Source organism: Sitophilus oryzae, unplaced genomic scaffold (genome assembly GCF_002938485.1).
Source record: "Sitophilus oryzae breed Bouriz unplaced genomic scaffold, Soryzae_2.0 scaffold_1440_pilon_pilon, whole genome shotgun sequence".
NCBI classification, from domain to species: domain Eukaryota; kingdom Metazoa; phylum Arthropoda; class Insecta; order Coleoptera; family Curculionidae; genus Sitophilus; species Sitophilus oryzae.
In genome coordinates, this window is record NW_022146105.1 from 5105362 (window position 1) to 5126610 (window position 21249).

Consider the following 21249-nt stretch of genomic DNA (forward strand, 5'->3'; position numbering starts at 1 on the left):
TCAGCCGCACGGGCAACAGAATAAACACAACATATCGATCCCGAGATTCGAGGACCCTGGGGGCCTGTTCCCGCCGCTGAAGACCCGGAGGTACCGTCCCAGACATAATAATAATGTCCGTTGTCACACGGCGTACGGAATCCCAGATCCCTGCCGTGTGCGACGTTGCGACATTACGAGGATTCGCGTCCCTGCTACTATGACATTACGGGATCCCAGATCCTGCCAAGCAACATTAACGGGCCTATCCTTGCGCTTCCTCAAGCTAAGCAGTACTAACTCTACTGAGAACAGAAATTCACTAATCCACCTAAAGCTTACGTGGCTATCATATTAACTAATTAGGTACTTTATAAAAGAACTATCCAATCTCTCTCTCTCTCTTGATTACAAATTTACTTATCTCATCAAATACTAACGTACTGTCTTGCCCCCGTCCACGCCCCCCCGTGGCACGGTCTAGACGAACCAGAAGACCCGGATACAGCGGCTGAATCTCTCGGGGTCCCGCTCCCGCATCTGGTTACGCCCAGAGGCACAATATAAAAACCGGTGATAACCAGGATTTTACTCCCTACACCGTTGCGACATTACGAGGAATCGCGTCCCTGCTACTATGACATTACGGGATCCCAGATCCTGCCAAGCAACATTAACGGGCCTATCCTTGCGCTCCTCCTGACTAGACAGCACCGACTCTACAGAGTAAAGAGATTCAATAGCCTATCTAAACAAAGCTCACGTAGCTGCCGCATCGGTATACCGCCGCATTATTTAATTACTAACCCTATCTAACTTTCATATTCTATATTTTGACCTAGCATGTATACGGCGCAGTTATTTAATGTAATATTTAATAATATGTGTACGCAAATGATATCTAACAAAACGTATCAATATATTTATCAAAATATTCATGATCTAATTAATTAATAAACTACGACACTTAGTGAGATGTACTCCCCTGCTTTCTGCTTATATCACTGCACTAACTAACTAATTAACTTTACTTTAACTGACACACTATTCACGCCACCGCACTCAAAACTGTACTGTACGTCGGAATACGTGTATTTTTCTGCATTAGGTAATATTCCCAAACTTTCTTTTCGAAACAGAATTGTTTCGACCAATCATCGTTCGATTTTGAACGCTTTTCTAGGAATACTTTTACCCTAAAACGGAGCGCAGGACGCCCATAAATCAGATATGGCCTGACATGCTTGAGACGCAGAAATACTTAGCAGGCACAAACTCTTAATATGTGTCGTTTTAAAACCTATGTTAAAAGAAATATTATTGGGAAAATAAACTCACGTTATAATTTTAAGTAAAGTTTCAAGCTGTTAATCATTTTGCCCTACATACTTGGCACTTGACGTTAGCACTGAGGCCAAATTGCAGATTAAATAAATAAATTAATCTATTTAGCAAAAAAAAACTTAATCTGGAATATAAGTATATTTAATGGACCAGATGAAAGTAATCCTTTTTCTATATAGTTTTGTATATTTCTCTGGCACTAAATTTATTTCCTGTTTTTTAGGTATCACATCCTTTGATTTGAGCGCTACTGTTTCATCTCCGGGTGGTGTAACGGAAGATGCTGAAATTAACGAGGTCAAAGACGGATTGTATGCCGTTCATTTTGTTCCAAAAGAACTGGGCGTCCATACAGTCTCAGTAAGATACAAGGACATTCATATTCCTGGTATAATAATAATATAATTTTTAAATCACCATCTTATTCGAGTTAATTTCAGGATCGCCCTTCCAGTTCACTGTAGGTCCATACCGTGATCACGGAGCTCACTTGGTCAAGGCTGGAGGTGTTGGGTTAGAGAGGGGTGAACAGGGTGAACTGAACGAATTCAATGTTTGGACCAGGGAGGCAGGAAGTGGCCAATTGGCCATTTCAATGGAAGGCCCTAGTAAGGCAGAGATCAACTTTACCGACCGCAAGGACGGATCTTGTGACGTTTCGTACAAAGTATCCGAACCAGGTACGTTTTATTACTACTCAATGAATGAGACCGATATTTGGCAAGAGCACGGCTATATTTCAATTATTTTGTATTACAAATATCATAGTAAATGCGTGTTAAACCGATGTTAATTACGGGCAGCTTATCGTGACACGAAGCGATCACATATTTTCGAATAAAATTAATATCTCTACACCAGCATTTTGCCAATAAATTATTTTCGGGAATGGTACTTGAAACATTTCTTCAAAAAAGTCCTATATATCAGTATTTCGCCACTTGCACTCTAAGAAAATCTAAGCAATACAATAATTATTTTTTGTAAACACTGCTGCGTTAATCCAAATTAGACCCACTTGTCAGCAGTGATTTACTAATAAACAAATTTGCCTATCGTACAAAAAATGCTTAACGTTTCGGGAAGTATATCTTTTCCCGTCGTCGAAGCCAAGAAAAACACAAAGAACAAATAAAAAAATATATTTAAAATGTCTAAATACAACTTTAATTTTTAACACTTTAATTTTTCAACAGATACGCCTATAAAAACCGTTGATGTTCTGTTAAAATGTCATTATATTAAGTTAAATTTCAAAATTAATTATTAACGACTTGATAACAATTACTTAATGAGGTAAAAGCAAAGAGCCTCAAACATTCTGTACAGTTGTACAAATATAGGAAGAGACTTGGGGATAGCACCGGTCGCCGTGTTATTTTATATTTCTCACGTCTCTAGCTATACTTGTTAAGTTGTACCAATATGATTATTTTTTATTTGTTTTAAATGTTTTACTTATGTTATGTTCATTAATATCAAAGAAGATATAGCCAGCCATACATTCTACTTCTACACATTTCTGAGCAATACATTTATTTATATGACGTTATTTTTATATACCGGGTGAGTCTCAAAAGTGGCTCACCCCCTATTCCTTTTTTATTTTTTCATATTAAACAACGAGATTTGGTATGTAAATGGCACCGTCGGTATTTTTTTACTTTATTCGATATATACAGGGTGTCCCAGAAATAAGTGCAAATATTTTAAGGGGTGGTAGATCTGGCCAAAAGAAACATTTTTTCTCTTTACCGTTTTTCAAATAAGTTCAAAATAACCGAGTTATTTTACTTTGAAAATTTCCAAAAAAAAATCATTTTTTGCTAAAATTTTGAGAACCACTGGATCTTTTCTGGATTTTCTTTCATGTAAATTTAAGCTACTACCTATGTTGCCATATTATCAAGAAATTGTGTTTTTTAACTTAAAATTAAAAAAAATTTCCAAATTTTTTTCAATAAATTCCAAATTTTCAAAATTTTTTTCTTGCAAAAAATACCTCATGGGCGTGTTTCTGAGGCCGAAATATACTACCAGTTAAAATAAGTGCAAGTTTTTAAGGGGTGGTAGATGTCGATAAAAGAAACATATTTTTTCTTTACCATTTTTCAAATAAGTCCAAAATAACGGAGTTATTTTACTTTGAAAATTTTGACAAAAAAAATGACTTTTTGCTAAAATTTTGAGAACCACTGGATCTTTTCTGGGTTTTCTTTCTTGTAAATTTAATCTACAACCGATGTTGCCATATTATCGAGAAATTATGTTTTTTTAACTAAAAACTAAAAACATTTCCCAAAAATTCCGAATTTTCATTTTTTTTTCGCGAAAAAACCTCATAGGCGTGTTTCTGGGGTTGAACTATACAACCAGTTAAAATACTTGCACTTATTTCTAATTTCTATTTTTGCACCCTGTCTATATTTTTTTTAATTTATACGACAATGATACTTTGAATAGAATGACATCATATGTCAACTTTTGCGCATATGGTTTATTTGAAATTGTAACCTGCTGTTCATAACGACAATTTGACTCAAAATACCGAGTATGTGGTATCAAATTATTCGTAAAAAATGCTTTTTCTAACTATGCTAATGAGCCACCCTCGTTCCATTTAAAAAAATTGAGATATGATTAAAAATACGATTGCGGCATCTTTTAACCGGCCAGGACAAGACACTAAAAACATTAGACGATCAAATCAAGCCATGGCACTCTATATAGAAATTTAAAATACAATTTGTTTTTGAGCGAATATGTCAAAAGTTGACATATGATATGTCATTCAATTCAGAGTGTCATTTTCTATCGAATAAAGTAAAAAAATACCGATGGTGCCATTTAAAATTCAAAAGTTGTAGTCATTTCCGGTGAAACAGGAAGTGACCGAAAACAATCAATACGTCAATCAATCCTAATTTATGTCATATACTAACATACCAAATCTCTTTTTTTTATCTAAAAAAATAAAAAAGTTATAGAGGTAGAGACACTTTTGAGACGCACCAGGTAGACGTATCTGTTGAAAAAAAAACTAGTATTTAGATATTTTATATAGTTTTTTTATTTGTTCTTTGTGTTTTTTTTTGCTTCCGACGACGGGAAGAAATACTTCCCGAAACGTTAAGCATTTTTTTGTCCGTTAGGAAAATTTATTAGCAAATCCCTGCTGACAAGTTGGTCTCCTTTAGATTAAAGCAACAGCGTTTATCAAAAATAACTATTTTATTTCGTAGATTTTCTTGCAGTCTTGAGTGCAATAGCGAAATACCCACAGGACTTTTTTGAGGAGATGAATCCGTCACAGAGATTCAGACATTTTTTATTGAATGCATTTTTCCAATAGCTGTTGACAATGGAGAAAAAAAGTGCGTATAAACGCGAGATATTATAAAAATTAATTTTATTTGGCACTGTTCCAGACAAAAGTTTACAGCGCGCATATTTCAAAGCTGTGACAAAAAAAACTTCAAGGTAGTCTTTCGAGTTAATTATAGAATTTGAATCATGTACTTAGTACTTAATAGTTGGTAAAATTCGCTTCCACATGGCGTAGAGAGAAAATAATCTTGCCATCGCACGGTCAATGTTTTCCTAGTAAGAGACGATGTATAAGGTGTGTCAGGAAATTCAGTTTGGAACAAATAATTCGTCGGAAAATGAAGGTGGGGAGCGTTCATTCGCAAATATCGATCGCTATTGATCCGCACTCGAAAAAAATCATAACCTCGTGGATTCCAGATTTATAAGTGTGAAGACAACTTAACTAGGATGTGTCAATGATTCAGTGAAATACAAATTTCTATAAAATTAACTAAGACTTGATTTGGTAAGTCCGGACTATTAAAAATTGTTTTTCCTTTTGTAAACACATGTTCCCTTGGCACCTTTGCATTAGTCATGTATGTTATGTAATAACTTCTCTGTGTTAATTTAGAGATCATTGACGCATCCCTGTTGTTTTCTAAGGAACTCCACTCTAGCAGATGATTTTTTTACAGGTGAATACCGGATAGGATTGAAATTTAACGACGAGCATGTGCCTGATTCCCCGTTCAAAGTTTATATTTCTCCTGCTGTGGGGGATGCTCATTTATTAGAAGTAGCCCAGTTTCCAGAAGGGTATATCCAGGCAGACAAACCATCTCAGTTTATTGTACGCAGAAATGGCGCTAAAGGGGACCTGGATGCAAAGGTTAGTCTCTCTTTACCGTTATAAATAGGAAAGAAATGCTATGAATAATACCAACAAGTGGATGGTTATTCAGCAAGTTTATAAATAGTCACTGTGACGCAGAGCTGCAACGAGTCAGTTTTAAAAAGACTGAAGTCTCAAGTGATTTCGAAAATCAAAATGATTTAAATCTTAAGTCAATTTTAACATAAAGTTCAAAAATGATTTTGACAAGACTTAAATCAATTTAACGTTATTTAAGTCGTTTTTATGACTTAAGTCTATATTTTCGACTTAAAAATCAATATAATTACCTTCAAGTCAAGACAACCAGAATTCAATTTAAGTACCTACCTATCTATATATTTTTTAAATGTTAACATTAATTTTGTTGTATTACCGATTTTCTTTTAACTTTATTATTAATTTATTATAGGTACATGTAAGAATAAAACCACTTAAAATAAAACGATTTATTTACAAATAATATACAATAAAAAAAATATAAGTATCAAGAAAATAAAATCACAATTTATATAAAATTAAATTTTTTGTGATACTTTCTACAGGATGTCCCATTTTTGTGTATTTTACAGGGTCTCTCGTCGAATACACCGGTTTCCTATTACGTGCTACTATTTTTATGAAACTAAAGATGAGACACTTTGAGACACGGATTACTAAAAATGTGTTTATACCTACTACTGGGTAAATGAATTTGTAGATATATAGTACGACTTTTTTTGGAACTTTAGTTTCGGAGATATAAATTTAATAAGCACCTTATAAAAAATTAATTTTATTTTTCAGAAACGATTTGAGACAGAGTTTACCAAAAATGCTTTTTATATCTACTAGTGGGTAAATGAATTTGTAGATATAGTACGACTCTTTTTGGAACTTTAGTTTCGGAGATATAATTTAATAAGGACTTTTTAAAAAAAATTAATTTTATTTTTCAGAAACTATTTGAGACAGAGTTTACCAAAATGCTTTTTATATCTATTAGTGGGTAAATGAATTTGTAGATATATAGTACGACTCTTTTGGAACTTTAGTTTCGGAGATATAAATTTAATAAGGACCTTTTAAAAAAAAATTAATTTTATTTTTCAGAAACTATTTGAGACAGAGTTTACCAAAAATGTTTTTTTTATATCTACTAGTGGGTAAATGAATTTGTAGATATAGTACGACTTTTTTGAAACTTTAGTTTCGGAGATATAAATTAATAAAAGGATCTTTAAAAAAAATTATTTTTTATTTGAGAAACTATTTACTACTGATATTTGCCAAAATGCCGCTTGACAGTCTAAAAGAAATGCCGCTGTTAATGAATTTATCAAAATATATGTAAAACTCTGACTTAAATCTTTTCGATGAGATTGAGATCTTAATTAAAAAAGCACCTTATAAAAAAAATTAATTTTATTTTTCAGAAACGATTTGAGACAGAGTTTACCAAAATGCTTTTTATATCTACTAATTGGGTAAATGAATTTTGTAGATATAGTACGACTCTTTTGGAACCTTTTAGTTTCGGAGATATAAATTTAATAGGACCTTTAAAAAAATTAATTTTATTTTTCAGAAACTATTTGAGACAGAGTTTACCAAAAAATGTTTTTTTAATCTATTAGTGGGTAAATGAATTTGTAGATATAGTACGACTCTTTTGGAACTTTAGTTTCGGAGATATAAATTTAATCGGACCTTTTAAAAAATTAATTTTATTTTTCAGAAACTAATTTGAGACAGAGTTTACAAAAAAATGTTTTTTATATCTACTAGTGGGTAAATGAATTTGTAGATATAGTACGACTTTTTGAAACTTTAGTTTCGGAGATATAAATTTAAAAAGCACCTTATAAAAAATTAATTTTATTTTTCAGAAACGATTTAGAGACAGAGTTTACAAAATGCTTTTATATCTACTAATTGGGTAAATGAATTTGTAGATATAGGTACGACTCTTTTGGAACTTTTAGTTTCGGAGATATATAAATTTAATAGGACCTTTTAAAAAAATTAATTTTATTTTTCAGAAACTTCTTGAGACAGAGTTTACCAAAAATGTTTTTTTTTTTATCCTATTAGTGGAGTAAATGAATTTGCTTAGATATAGTGGACGACTTCTTTTGGAACTTTAGTTTCGGAGATATAAATTTAATAAGCACCTTTTAAAAAAATTAATTTTATTTTTCAGAAATTATTTGAGACAGAGTTTACCAAAAATGCTTTTTATATCTACTAGTGGGTAAATGAATTTGTAGATATATAGTACGACTTTTTTTGGAACTTTAGTTTCGGAGATATAAATTTAATAAGCACCTTTTAAAAAAATTAATTTTATTTTTCAGAAACTATTTGAGACAGAGTTTACCAAAAATGCTTTTTATATCTACTGTGGGTAAATGAATTTGTAGATATATTACGACTTTTTTTGGAACTTTAGTTTCGGAGATATAATTTAATAAGCACCTTTTAAAAAAAATAATTTTATTTTTCAGAAACTATTTGAGACAGAGTTTACCAAAATTGTTTTTATATCTACTAGTGGGTAAATGAATTTGTAGATATATTACGACTTTTTTTGAAACTTTAGTTTCGGAGATATAAATTTAAAAAGCACCTTATAAAAAATTAATTTTATTTTTCAGAAACTATTTGAGACAGAGTTTACCAAAAATGCTTTTTATATCTACTAGTGGGTAAATGAATTTGTAGATATAGTACGACTTTTCTTGGAACTTTAGTTTCTGAGATATAAATTTAATAGGACCTTTTAAAAAAATTAATTTTATTTTTCAGAAACTATTTGAGACAGAGTTTACCAAAAATGTTTTTTTTATCTATTAGTGGGTAAATGAATTTGTAGATATAGTACGACTCTTTTTGGAACTTTAGTTTCGGAGATATAAATTTAATCGGACCTTTTAAAAAAATTAATTTTATTTTTCAGAAACTATTTGAGACAGAGTTTACCAAAAATGTTTTTTTATATCTACTAGTGGGTAAATGAATTTGTAGATATAGTACGACTTTTTTTGAAACTTTAGTTTCGGAGATATAAAATTAATGGGATCTTTAAAAAAAAATTATTAAGAAACTATTTGAGACACGGGTTACTACTGATATGTTGCCCGGCTGCCGCTTGACAGTTGAAAAGGAAATGCCGCTGTTAAAAATTTATCAAAAAATATATGAAAACTCTGACTTAAATCGTTTCGATAAAGAATTGAATCTTTTCTAAAATTATTTAAATCTTTAATTTTTTAACGACTAAGTTTCTTTTTAAATTTCGGAGTAAAGACTTAAATTATTTTGAAAATGACTTAAACTTCTTAAATCTAAAAGAAAAAGTCTTAAATCATCTTTCGAAATATGACTTAAAATCAAACGACTTGAGTCATTAAAATTATTTAAATGAAAAAAAGACTTAAGTTTTCTGAGAGCTTGCCGCTCTGCTGTGACGAGAGCTGTGAGATTAAAAACACATTCTTGTTAGATTATTGGCCCATCTGGACACGAGGACGATTGCTTCGTTCAGATTATCGACATGGAGGAATATTCTGTCAGGTTCATGCCCAGAGAGAATGGCATTCATAAAATCCACGCCAAATTCAATGGAGTACATATACCCGGATCCCCGTTCAGCGTCAAAGTAGGGAAAGATACAGCAGATCCCGCCGCAGTGCATGTCCATGGAAATGGAATCAATAAAGAAATAAAGACAGGTAAATTAGTCTCTAATAATAAAATTAATTTTGGACTATGTATGTTAACTAAAATGTTTCTTTCTCTATTATTCCAGGTGTCAAAACAGATTTCATCGTCGATACTGTGAATGCCGGTGCTGGAACGCTGGCAGTTAACATCGACGGTCCCAGCAAAGTCTCCATGGATTGTACCGAAGTCGAGGAAGGCTACAAAGTTCGATACACGCCTATTGCCCCTGGGGATTATTACATCAGTATTAAATACAACAACGTCCACATAGTAGGCTCTCCTTTCAAAGTTACTAGTAAAGGTAACTAAAAAAAGTACTCTAGACAACATTATATCAAATTATAAAACTGGTGGTTTGGATTTTATTTCAAATCTTAATCCATTTTCAGGAGATGCCAAAGTAGCCGACATCGGTGGCCAAGAATCTTCTTCAGTTGTGGTTGAAACCATAGCGAAAGTAGGCAAAGGCGCCAACCACAAAGGCGTCGTTCTTCCTCACTTCAGAAGTGACGCCTCTAAAGTTCAATGTAAAGGAATGGGATTGAAGAAAGCTTACTTAGGCAAACAGAATCAGTTTACAGTCTCTGCTCAAGACGCTGGTGAGTGCACAAAAGGAAAGTAATTTGACACAATAATGTTTAATGCTGTTATTTTTTCAGGCACAAACATCTTGTTTGTGGGCGTGCACGGACCGAAAGGACCCTGCGAGGAAGTTTTTATTAAACACAAAGGACACAATCTTTACGACGTTAATTACATGATTAGGGACAGAGGAGAATATTTAATTATTGTTAAATGGGGAGACGATCATATCCCTGGATCGCCTTACAAAGTTGATGTTTAAATATTTTATTTTAGTGTATTTCGTATTTGTTAATGTTACGTTATATTTGCCACACTATAGCTTTATTTAGAATGGAAATTTGTTATTTTATTGGAGGCTTATTTTTTCTTTATTTTGTATATATCCTTTTTATAGAGCAATTTCAATAGCGCTTTTAATTTCTTCCAGTAAACTAATAAATTATCTTTAGTTGTGAAGGACGTAAGGTGGAAAAAATAGTTAAGATTTATTTTTGCCATATTTTATTTTAAAAAGCTTTCCAAAATACAAAAATACATATTACGATTGTCCTACGTTACTTTACAGTATGTAACTTTTTTAAATACATTTTCTTAAAAATATAAACATGTTTTATTTCATTAACCCTCGGGCAGGTGCGTAAGAATCACACGAGCGGGTATTCCGTACCGCATTTATATTTTTTAAGTATTCTGTAATTCCAAATAATTTTATTGTAAAATTTAGCACGCTAAACAGCAATGCCGGGCCCAGACCAAGCATACAAAACAACGGCAAGACAGAAACATTCATGTTTTACGACAAATCCAATACATTTCTGCGATATTTTTGTCTCATTTTTGTTTTGTTTCAAAACTCGGAGACTTTTCAATGTCCCGTCGCGAGTCGGTAAAGATCAAAGTGTTAATAAAACTCATTTACAACAACTAAACTTTTGACTTTACAGTTGAGGGTTGGAACCTTTGGTGTTACACAGCAAAATAAAAACACTAAATCACCACAATACACCAAAACATTTTTACTTTTACACTGGACGCGCGTTTCACTAACCATGTTAGCATCATCAGCAGATGATTATAAACTAAAGTACAATCTACAAGTTGAGCGTTTATATACTCGCTCAGTGGGCACCGAGTGGGCATGGCAAAATCTAGTCAACCGAGTCAGAGCCCACTGAGCGTAACAGTTAGATTTCCGCCACTAGAGTAGTAGGAACAAAGAACTTGAAGGAATTGGACCGTTGACTCTGTTCATACTATCTTCACATTTATTAATTCTGATGCTTTCATATGCATCTAATTGCCTGTAATTTGAGACTTGTTTAATTCATTTTAAATTATTAAGATCTATACAATGTTCTTTATCAACAATATGTTCGGCAACGCAAGATTTATCCGGTCTACCATATCTTATCTGAGCTAAATGTTCTTTAAATCTAGTTAATATTGATCTTCTAGTTTGCCCAACATATTTCTGATTACAATCTTTACAAGAAATCTTTAGTTTGACTTTGTTGTACTTTTGTCCTTGCGGTGTGGACAATTTGTCTCAAGTTTGTCTTGTCAGAATTCCCCATTTTTTGTAGCAAGTTTTGTCTTGTTTTTGTCTCGTGTTTACTTTTTGTCGCCTTGGTCTGGACCCGGCATAACAAGCATACATACATGTATCTACTTTATTAAAACTACTATTTACTTTAGAAAAAATGTAAACATATTATAAAAAAAGGAACCGAACGAAACATTTTTTCTATTCAAAATAAAAAAATATAACTTTGCCAACTCACAAAAACTAAATCATACCGAACGTATTATAATAAAATAAACCAAACAGAACCTTAATATTCAAAAAAAAAATGGCGCCGGGAGGTACACGTATATTTACACCAAATATTTACACGTATAGCCGCCCATTCTAAAATATGTTAATAAAAAAAGTTGGTAGGCAGTTCTTTTAGTTTCAAAGTAAAGGAATTTTTCCAATTTTGGTCCGCGATTATTTCCCCTATCCGCCACCTGGGGTCGCGTCCGATGGGAGTTTGGACTTCTCCACAAAACGGACTACGGAAACACGGAATATCTCAAAAACTGCGACTTTGACTGATTTTGATGTTATTTACAAATTTTGTTGCAAACCGTCACGCCACTGATGGAGTGAAATGACAGAAAGACAGACGAAACTCAACCGTGTTGTCATATTTATGTACCCATCTCTTTTTAACTCTCATAAAAGTGCCAAACCATGTATGATTCTAAAAAATTGAGTTTTATGAATGGAGTGTTCTGTCTACCTATATTTAGATGTCTTTGGGTGCCACAGTCCACAGTATTTTTGTGCCAAATTTGGTTAAAATCGGTTTAGCGGTTTTTGAGTTATCGTTTACAGACGCACAGACAGACACCATGAAAATATTTTGTATTTAGGTCATTTATGACCCAAATAACTCATTTTGAATGAAATTAAAAAAAAATTCTTTTGCCGATCTTAATAGCCTACCATACTTGTTGGTATGGTCGGCTAAAAATATCTTTAAGCATTGGAAGAAGATCAAACTATCATCTAAATGTTTAGTCTTCTCCCATATATAGGTAAATATATCTACCGATATTACAATTGATTATCATTGTTTATTATTTATAATTGTATATTAATTGGGATCCTGTATTCCTGTCAGACAATAAAGTTATTATTTATTTATTTAATGATCGAAAAAAGATTTTTATGTTTACCATGGTATCGAGAGATACAAAAACATTTTATTTTCTATTAATTTACGTAATTTAATAGAGGTGTCTACCAGACCACTACGTAGCGATTAAAGGAGAATAATTATTAAATTATTCAGTGTAACCGTTAAAGGGTTAAATAAAATTACGCTGTGAATATGCGCATTTCATTTGACACTGTATTGTTAATGAATTATTCCTTTTTAAATTAACTACTACTCCTAAACGATTTTTATCTCTTTTTAACAGGTATAAATGGATAAGGAAAATCTGTTTTTCTCCTCCTGGGTTTGCACTAGAAATAAAAATAAATGAATAGGTTATATTCAGTTATATCATAACGAGAAAAAAGTGACTCATTTTCATTCACAGTATTCACACAACAAATACATTTGGAAAACATTCATGTATTTGTTGTTCCTGATCGTACGTCCAGTGAATATCAAAAGAATATCTCTGCATCAGGTGTTGGTAATGTCTAAACGAAAAATCAATGATTTTGCTGGCTTTAAACGGCTTTTGGACGAGGCTAAAAACATTGTTGTGCTTACTGGAGCAGGGATATCTGCGGAATCTGGAATTCCAGTTTTCAGGGGAGCTGGAGGCTTATGGAGAAAATACAATGTAGAAAATTTGGCCACACTACAAGCATTTCGTAAAAATCCTGCACTGGTTTGGGAATTCTACCATTACAGGAGAAATGTGGCATTTAATGCCCAGCCAAATAAGGTGAAATATTATGTTTTAGTGCAGGTATATGTTATATAAAACTGACAATATTTAGGCTCACATTGCGTTAGCAAATTTTGAGAACGATCTGAAAAATGATTGCCAATTTCATATTGTAACTCAAAATATCGATGGTTTACATCAAAGAGCTGGATCAAAAAATGTTATTGAACTTCATGGGGCCTTACGCCAGATAAGATGTACAAATAGTAAATGTAAAAATATTGAAGAAAATACAAACAGTCCAATATGTGAGGCCTTAAGAGACAGAGGGTATATTTAAAATAATTCCTAATGTAGTCATGAATATTTACCCCCTATTTTCAAGGGATCCTGCATGTAAGGATGAAGAGATACCTGAAATAGATGTTAATGACCTTCCTAAATGTTCAAAATGTGGTAAACTTTCCAGGCCTCATATAGTTTGGTTTGGTGAACATTTAGATGCAAAAATATTGAACAGAACCAGTAAGTAGTTTTTAAATAAATTTTTCGGGAACTCTTGCTTTTTATAAAAATCTAAAATAGACTAATTTGTGTTTAATATAATTATAAACCCTTTATTATAAATTATTTTTTACCAAATTACTTTTGTTTGCGAATATATATCTAGCCCATCCCTGTAACTAAATAAATGGTGCATGATTAGTTGTCTATGCTGTAGGAGTAATTTTTAAAAATTTTGAAAATGTTTTTAATTCTTTTTTTAGGAGAATTAATAGAAACTTGTGATATATGTTTAATAATTGGTACTTCATCTGTAGTTTATCCTGCCGCTATGTTTGCTCCTCTTGTGGCAGAAAGGGGGAAACCAGTGGCTGAATTTAATTTAACAGAAGAACCAGCAAATGAGGATTTCAAATTTCATTTTCCTGGCCTTTGTGGAACTACTTTGCCTAAAGCTTTGGGATACGAAAATATATAAAACCATTTTAACAATAAATTATAGTTTTATTATTAACAGTACTATTCATCACTTGAGATTAATAAATATTTGTACATAGCTTAGAATTAGTAACTTATTCTTAAATAACACAAATTAACTGCTGTTATGAAACCAGTAAGACAAATGAATATATAAGGAAGAAAAGTAACTGTTATATATCCCAACTAAATAGATGGTGTTTTACCAACATATCACGGACTCCATCTTTTAATGGCTGGTTATTAGATTCTCTTTTTTTGGGCAATTCCCAATCTGGGTTTAAATTGAAGGACAGCTGAGAAAGAATCCTTAATTCACATTTGATTTGGACCCAGCCAGGACTATATACAAAGGACCAAGGTTGATACCTAAAAATACTATTAAATATGAAAACATCACATAAAACAACTGTTATCAAACCATTTTTGTACAACTTCTCCAGAAGAACAAAGGACTTCAAGCCATAAGTGCAGCACTTGTTCATTTAAGCCAATACAAATCAGTGAGCGAAGTTTAACATCCATTTGAGCATGAGCATTATCGTGAGATAAATTAACAGCCTGCACACAGCGATAAAGTAACTAAAATAAAAATGTAATTATGATAAATCGAGTATCATTTCTTTTACCTCTTCAGGAGTCAAAACTTTTCCATCTTCATCTAATCTGTAAGTTTTACAAAGAACAAGACGACTATAAACAGAATTAAAATCTTTTTCTACTTCTTTTGTAGCAGCTTCTTCAATAAACAGCCATGGATGACAAGGACCCCCTAAATAAAATAAAGTTAGTTGTCAATTACTAATAATTAATTAATAGGTACAAATAATACAAAAAATACTAATTTACATCCCTCGAAGAAAAAAAAACAGATTTTACCTAAGAAATGTGGACGTTTCATGCCGTGTTCTAAAACTTGTTTAATTACTGGACATAACACACCTCTGACAAGATCAGTTATTGTTTCTGATATACTATCATCTCCAGCACTACTGTACTGTTTACTTCTCTCATCGAGTAACTGAACAAATTTTGCTGGAAACCAACCTTAAAAAGATCCGGTGCATATTAATAAGTAATTAATAACTCTGGTATTTTTTTAACTACCCCTTAATCCGTTTAGTTCTCCAACCCAACAGTGTTCGTCCTTTTGACTGATAACTGTAATGATATCATTTTTTCTAAAGCCCAGCTCATCATCATCGTGTCTTTCAAAGTCCAGCAAAGCTTTTGCCCGCCTTTTCCGTTTTTTTGATACATTAATATAGTTAGAATGATCCTGAGAATGACTTTCCATGGTGTAATCAGCTACTAACGATATTTCTGAACTTAGCTTTGGATCTAATTGTAAAAAGTGCCTAACTACCTAACAAATGAAATCTTCGTTTTATAATGTCCATTATTTTTAATGACTGTAACGTTTACCTGTAAAATAGCTTCCCTGAGGTCCACAAGAATCTCTGTTTGTTTTATGTTCTTGCTTTTAATTTCATCTTCATAGTTCTCATTAAAAAGTAACAACTGAATAACAGACTTATTCTTTTTTATTTGTCGCCTAAAATATATTTGTTTTTATATTATTGCAAAATAATAATAACAACACACAATAGTTTATTCAATATTAATATTTATATTGCATGAAATGCAACATTTTTACTTTTTAGTACTCAAAAGGATACTGGAATAATTCAAGAAATGTTCTAGAGTCCAGATTCATAAAAAAATACTGTACTGTGTTCTTAAATTTATATTTACAATTCTATAATTAATTTGTCCTAAAATAAACTATAAAAAACGTATACATATGATCAAAGACCGGAGAAACAGGAAAAGTACTCCAGTCGAGATACAGCTTCAAAGATGACCAAACTATAAACCTTTCCTGCCATTACTTTGGGTAGTTACTATATATTATTTTTATTTTGACAATTTACAAATAATTACAATTAATTTAGAGATAGGATATGTAAAAAAAAAAGAAATTATAATTAATAAAATAAACGTTTATTATCATCAGTGGAATTATTTTCACAATTTATCTAATAAAAAAACCTTCGAATTAAAAACTGCCAATTCTTTTTAGTCAATGACAATTTGATACAATGGAAATGATTTTTATGCAATGATTCATAAATGACTAGAAATATATATACATTAGATATTGCTGTAAAAATAAGATACATCTCTCTCAGTAATATTGTTAACAATACAAACGGAATGCGAATAATATTTAAGATTCAAAAACATCTTACAAAATACTACAAGTAATAAAATAAAAACCGTTTACTATTCAATTAACAATAGTTTAATACAATAAGAAAAATTAATTGTAATTTTCAACAAAAAGATTTTAATTCGTCATTTAACAAAAGTCCCTTGAATTAATAATTGGAAATTATTTCCAATAAACAATAATTTGATTCAACTGAAATAAACTTTTATGCAATCATTCATAATTCACTAGAAATATATCTTACTTAGCTACACAGTTTCAAAAAAAAAGATACATTTTTCTCAGTAATATTGTTAACAATAAAAACGTGATTGTGAAACAATATTAAGTACTTAAAAACATCCTACTGAATTGCCAAATAATAACGAAAAAAAAATTGTACTCTTGTCAAATTGCTTAATTACTATAATATGTATACAAAGAGATCTATGAAGTATCAACGGGAGAATGTCCTAGTTTTGGAACAGTGAGGCATGCCCATGTACCTAAACTAAATTCTAAAGAAAGTATTCGACCATTAGTATTTCTCCGAAAGATTGAATCATTATACTTCTTGCCCCTTGTATGATCTCTCTCGTCTTTTATCTCTTTTTCCTTGTCCTTAAGGCTGCAGTCCCAAACTTTTACTACACCTGATAACGTCCCACCACACAGCTCTTTACTGTTGCTAGACCATAATAAGCAGGTTACTGATTCCTCATTTCTAAATTCATGTACAACTTTGGAAGACGCTAACTCATATACTCTTACTACTTTATCATCGCTTGCGGCTGCTAAGAGATATCCATTTGGACCAAAGGCTACGGAGTAAACTTCTTTCCTGGCAGCATGGAATAACCTGACAGGGTCTCCTTTTTGTAAGGACCACAGCCGCACATTCCTATCAGCTGAACCAGTAGCTACATAAAGAGTGTTTGGATGAAAGTCAACTGAAGTAATTGCCTGAAAATGTCCAGCAAATACCCTTAATAGTCTGCCTGTCTGCAAACTCCATAATCTCGCTGTAGTATCTGCTGATCCTGATAATAAATATTTTGAATCTGGACTTAAGGCTATGGTGTAAACAGGGCCCAGGTGCCCTAATAATTTCTTGAGAATCTTGAGTTTCTTAAGGCTATATATAGAAATAGTGTGATCTGCCGATCCTGTACATAAAATATCATTGTTTGATGAAAGACTAACACAGTAAATTTGTCTAGAATGATTTGTGAACTTAATATGACCCAGGTCCTCATATCCAAATGGTGGATCTAAAGCTTTTATGGACTTTACCAACAATGCATTGCTTTCTGCATAAGCCATTAATCCAGCCTGTCTTTTGATTAATCCGCAACTAATATCAAATTTACTGTTCACTATTCCAACATTACATAAGCCAAGAGGCAACTTTTGAACTGACTGAATTGCATTATGCAATTTCATTAATTCATCATTCACATCCTTATTTACTACCTCAATTAATTGACGTTCTTCATGAAATTTATCAGATTTTGGTACACTGGTTTTACAAGACTCCTGTTGTTTTATTTTAGTAGTTTTCAGCTCAAACCATGTCTGTAATGCGTGAAGAAAAATTACGTGACAAGTCTGAGTAACAAACTTCCTTAACAGTAATAAGGATTCTGCATTTATATCTACAACTACCTTGGCTGATCTAAACTTTGCTCTTAGATCAGCATTGTGTATGCTTTTAAGTAAATTCCTTACTGTTTCGTCACATTTTGACTCATCTACTTTAGCAATATGGTTCATGTAAAATGAATTAGCTAATTGGGCTTGACCACTGTCCTGTAAATCTAGATACAAGTGGCAAAATAAGGGTCCAACTAACGGCTCCACATCCATACACTGTTGTTTAGTATCAATTTTGTCTTTTAACCAATATACAAATTTTTGAAACATTGAACCATATTCATTTAGTAATGTATTGTCTTTGTCATTCTCAAAGCTGAATAAAATAGAATTACACCTACTTATTCTATTATCTAATAGAGCTTGTTTTAAAACAACTTTTCTTGGAGATTTCCTAGGTTTAACATCGACAAATTGTCTCTTGTTCAAATACGCTGCGACTACGGATTTTACTTTGTCATGACTATTTTGCTTTAATTCATGCTTCTCAGATCTTCCATCATCCATAATATTTTGTATTTACAGATTTAAGAAAGATGTTACTTTATTTTAAAGTCTCCAAACATAACAAGAATCACAAATGAATAGTATACTTTGACACAAACTCCCGTTACTCACATCAATTTTAGAGGTTAGAAATATGTCAAAGCATTGTCAAAATGACGGATAATGCGGAAAGTGACAGATCGAAAAAAGATTTCTGTAATAGAATGTATTGCAGGAATTAGGAATAGTCTAGTAAAAAAAATACAGAGCACAAAACTAGTTTTTTACGCGTAAAAAATCTATGTACGGTATGTGTAAAACTCCGAAACTAACAAAATACTGACCTAGATAAATGTTGCTTAGGAAGATTAGGAGCTGATTCTGGATTTCCAACCAGAGTACCTTGATCGGCCATTAAATAAGCTAAATGCCTTCTTCTATATGTTTCAATTGTTACATCGTTTAAAGAACTAGTTAGCTCGATGGATATCTACAATAAAATTGCTGTTTCAGTATCAAACTAGACAAATTGTTATACTTACATCTAAAAGCTTATCAACATCATCAATGTCTCCTGGTATGTCTGAAAGAGCATTAAAAATTTGTGCAGAGTTTTCTAAGGTTTTTAAGTGAGGTTCTTTTATTTTTAACATTGCTAGAGTGATCTGAAATAAAACTATAGAACCTTCAAAGAAAAATAAGTCCCAAATCCTGAGCAATATTTTCATATGGACAACATTAGCATATAATGTTAGAAACCACTGCATGGTTATTAAAGACAATTCTATATCATGGTTTTTGAGAACTTCATCAATACCAGGCAAATAATTGGATATTAAATTTCTTAATACTTTTTGGTCAGCCTGAATACCTATAAAAAGTATTATCTAGAAGTAATGCCTCTATACCAAGTGTTGACGACTGTACCTAGCAATGTAGAACTATAATAAGATGCTGGTAGTAAATCTTCAACTATAGTAACCATAATCCAAAATACATTTTCTTCTTCCATAAATAATAACAAAGAAGCTGTTATAATTCCTAACCCTTGACAGTAACTATAAGAAACATCTCTAACAGAATATCAAAAACAAAATTATGCATTACTAACCCGATATCTGGAAATAACCAGGCCATTCCCCTTAAGATTCTCCTTAATCTAGGAATTCCTGTGCTATTGGCATGACTATAACAAGCATTTGTAGGCATTAAATGCAATAAATCTTTCTCTATTTGCTTTGAAGTCATCAAAGAATCATTGCTGGACATTTTAATTATTTCTTTGTAACATAGTTCTGAATGTTGCTTTTTTTCAAGAGCTCCACACATACGCATCCACATTTGTGGTCTTAACGAATGTGGTATACCAGACCTCACCTGAAAGTATGCTGTGTTATAAGAGAAAGGTGAAAAGTAAGTTTGGTACCATTTGAAGAAGTTTGTCAGTTCTTGGTATTTGAACTTCCACTTTATCCCATGTTAAATCTGAAACTTCCTTGCTGTGAGAAAATTCTAAATGAGCTACCCACTGTAATCTAAACAAGTCTATTAAAACAAGCTAAAAGCCAATCCCTACTTCCCATACCTATGTTGGGGATCCTCAACTAAAGGAATTCCTAATAATTTGTTTGAATTTTGTTCTGGGCCGTCTTCTTCTTCAACTCTAAAACCAAACTCATCAAATCTATATTCAGGCTGAGAGTTGGGGTCTTCTTGTTCTCTCGACTGCTTGGCCATAATTTCCTGGGGCCACATGCTAGGCGTTAAGGCAGAAAAGGGTCCCCCTGGGCTTGGTGTCTGTAGATCCTCGACATTTAAACCTCCTAAATTATCCACAAGAGAGTCATCAATGTCAGGTTCAATAGCCATTTCTAATTCGCGTTTCTAAAATTAATGTTTTATTAAAATATTAAACTCTCTAGATATAACTTACATTGTGATCTGCCTTTCCAACATATCCATCATGATTTCTAGCTTCAAATAACGATTTTGCCAAATCCATTTTGATTTTTGATGAAAGAACTATTAGCTATTTGAACGTTATATCACCGGATTCTCATCTAAATAGCATGATAACTAGAAAGAATTGTTTATTTCCTTTAAATGTCTCTTAGCTCAAAGCATGTCGACATGTGTCTGAAAGAAATAAGTTTAAAACATTTATGAGTAATTAATTTTCTTTTCCAAATTGTTATGAACGTCAAATATTAGAATCGTGTCAATTTAACAGCTGTGTTTTGACATTTGTTTATGGATTTTTATTTTAAAACATCTGGCGCCCTCTACAAGGAAACCATAAGAGTAAAAATAGATAACTGTAACATCAGGAAACTGCTAACGTATATAAAAATGTACTAAAATAATGTACTAAAATAAACTTTTTGTATATTTAATTATATGTTTGTCTAATAATCAAGGATTATATTTTGTAAATAATTTGTTGCAAAAATAATTGCTGTTTTTATTCCATCTCCTACACAACCCAGGTTAATTTTAATGCATGCATTAAGTTATTATTTAGATTATTTAAGGATTCTTCCAGATCAGTAGGGATTAGATTATTATTTTAATTATTATTATACCTATTCTCACGAGTATTCCTTAAAAAATAATACGAAAAAATCAGAGATTCTTTTTCTTGTTAGTGGCAGTAAAAAGGCTCATTTCTCTTAGTTGTCTGGAGAAACTGCTTACAGGAGATGACCAT

At 32.0% G+C, this 21249-nt stretch overlaps 4 protein-coding genes across 4 annotated transcripts in view; 2 read left to right on the forward strand and 2 right to left on the reverse strand.

Moving 5' to 3' along the window:
* The window catches only part of LOC115876898 (filamin-A), a 33942-nt gene extending 23527 nt beyond the window's left edge, over positions 1 to 10415 (forward strand). The window contains exons 14-20 of the mRNA XM_030892940.1: positions 1547 to 1711; positions 1764 to 2003; positions 5331 to 5524; positions 9012 to 9240; positions 9318 to 9533; positions 9622 to 9831; positions 9892 to 10415. Of these exons, the coding sequence (XP_030748800.1) occupies positions 1547 to 1711; positions 1764 to 2003; positions 5331 to 5524; positions 9012 to 9240; positions 9318 to 9533; positions 9622 to 9831; positions 9892 to 10076 (1439 nt within the window). The 3' untranslated portion in view covers positions 10077 to 10415. The remainder of the gene's footprint in view (positions 1 to 1546; positions 1712 to 1763; positions 2004 to 5330; positions 5525 to 9011; positions 9241 to 9317; positions 9534 to 9621; positions 9832 to 9891) is intronic.
* Positions 10416 to 12788: 2373 nt separating this feature from the next.
* LOC115876902 (NAD-dependent protein deacylase-like) lies at positions 12789 to 14318 on the forward strand. Its single transcript, XM_030892945.1, has 4 exons — positions 12789 to 13267; positions 13323 to 13540; positions 13596 to 13735; positions 13978 to 14318. The coding sequence occupies exons 1-4, from the start codon at positions 12944 to 12946 to the stop codon at positions 14190 to 14192; spliced, it is 897 nt and encodes a 298-aa protein (XP_030748805.1). The 5' UTR covers positions 12789 to 12943; the 3' UTR covers positions 14193 to 14318.
* On the reverse strand, positions 14204 to 20783 carry LOC115876900 (small G protein signaling modulator 3 homolog). The gene is made up of 13 exons (XM_030892943.1): positions 20476 to 20783; positions 20128 to 20426; positions 19969 to 20077; positions 19654 to 19919; positions 19470 to 19600; positions 19085 to 19413; positions 18887 to 19032; positions 15617 to 15746; positions 15299 to 15557; positions 15071 to 15238; positions 14821 to 14963; positions 14613 to 14773; positions 14204 to 14560 (listed from the first exon to the last, which is right to left on the reverse strand). Exons 1-13 carry the CDS (start codon positions 20542 to 20544, stop codon positions 14365 to 14367), a joined length of 2406 nt encoding a protein of 801 aa, XP_030748803.1. The 5' UTR covers positions 20545 to 20783; the 3' UTR covers positions 14204 to 14364.
* On the reverse strand, positions 16174 to 18878 carry LOC115876901 (TAF5-like RNA polymerase II p300/CBP-associated factor-associated factor 65 kDa subunit 5L). The gene has a single exon (XM_030892944.1). It carries the CDS (start codon positions 18561 to 18563, stop codon positions 16851 to 16853), a length of 1713 nt encoding a protein of 570 aa, XP_030748804.1. The 5' UTR covers positions 18564 to 18878; the 3' UTR covers positions 16174 to 16850.
* Positions 20784 to 21249: the final 466 nt, after the last annotated feature.

Excerpts from the sequence above, each read along its gene's own strand:
- LOC115876901 (XM_030892944.1), bottom strand. The coding sequence starts at position 18,563 with ATGGATGATGGAAGATCTGAGAAGCATGAATTAAAGCAAAATAGTCAT.
- LOC115876902 (XM_030892945.1), top strand. The coding sequence starts at position 12,944 with ATGTATTTGTTGTTCCTGATCGTACGTCCAGTGAATATCAAAAGAATA. Across the intron at positions 13,541-13,595 it reads GAGGCCTTAAGAGACAGAGG|GGATCCTGCATGTAAGGATG; the intron begins GTATATTTAAAA and ends CCTATTTTCAAG. Across the intron at positions 13,736-13,977 it reads AAAAATATTGAACAGAACCA|GAGAATTAATAGAAACTTGT; the intron begins GTAAGTAGTTTT and ends TTCTTTTTTTAG.
- LOC115876900 (XM_030892943.1), bottom strand. The coding sequence starts at position 20,544 with ATGGATTTGGCAAAATCGTTATTTGAAGCTAGAAATCATGATGGATAT. Across the intron at positions 20,078-20,127 it reads GTTGAGGATCCCCAACATAG|ATTACAGTGGGTAGCTCATT; the intron begins GTATGGGAAGTA and ends AGACTTGTTTAG. Across the intron at positions 19,920-19,968 it reads CTGACAAACTTCTTCAAATG|GTGAGGTCTGGTATACCACA; the intron begins GTACCAAACTTA and ends GCATACTTTCAG.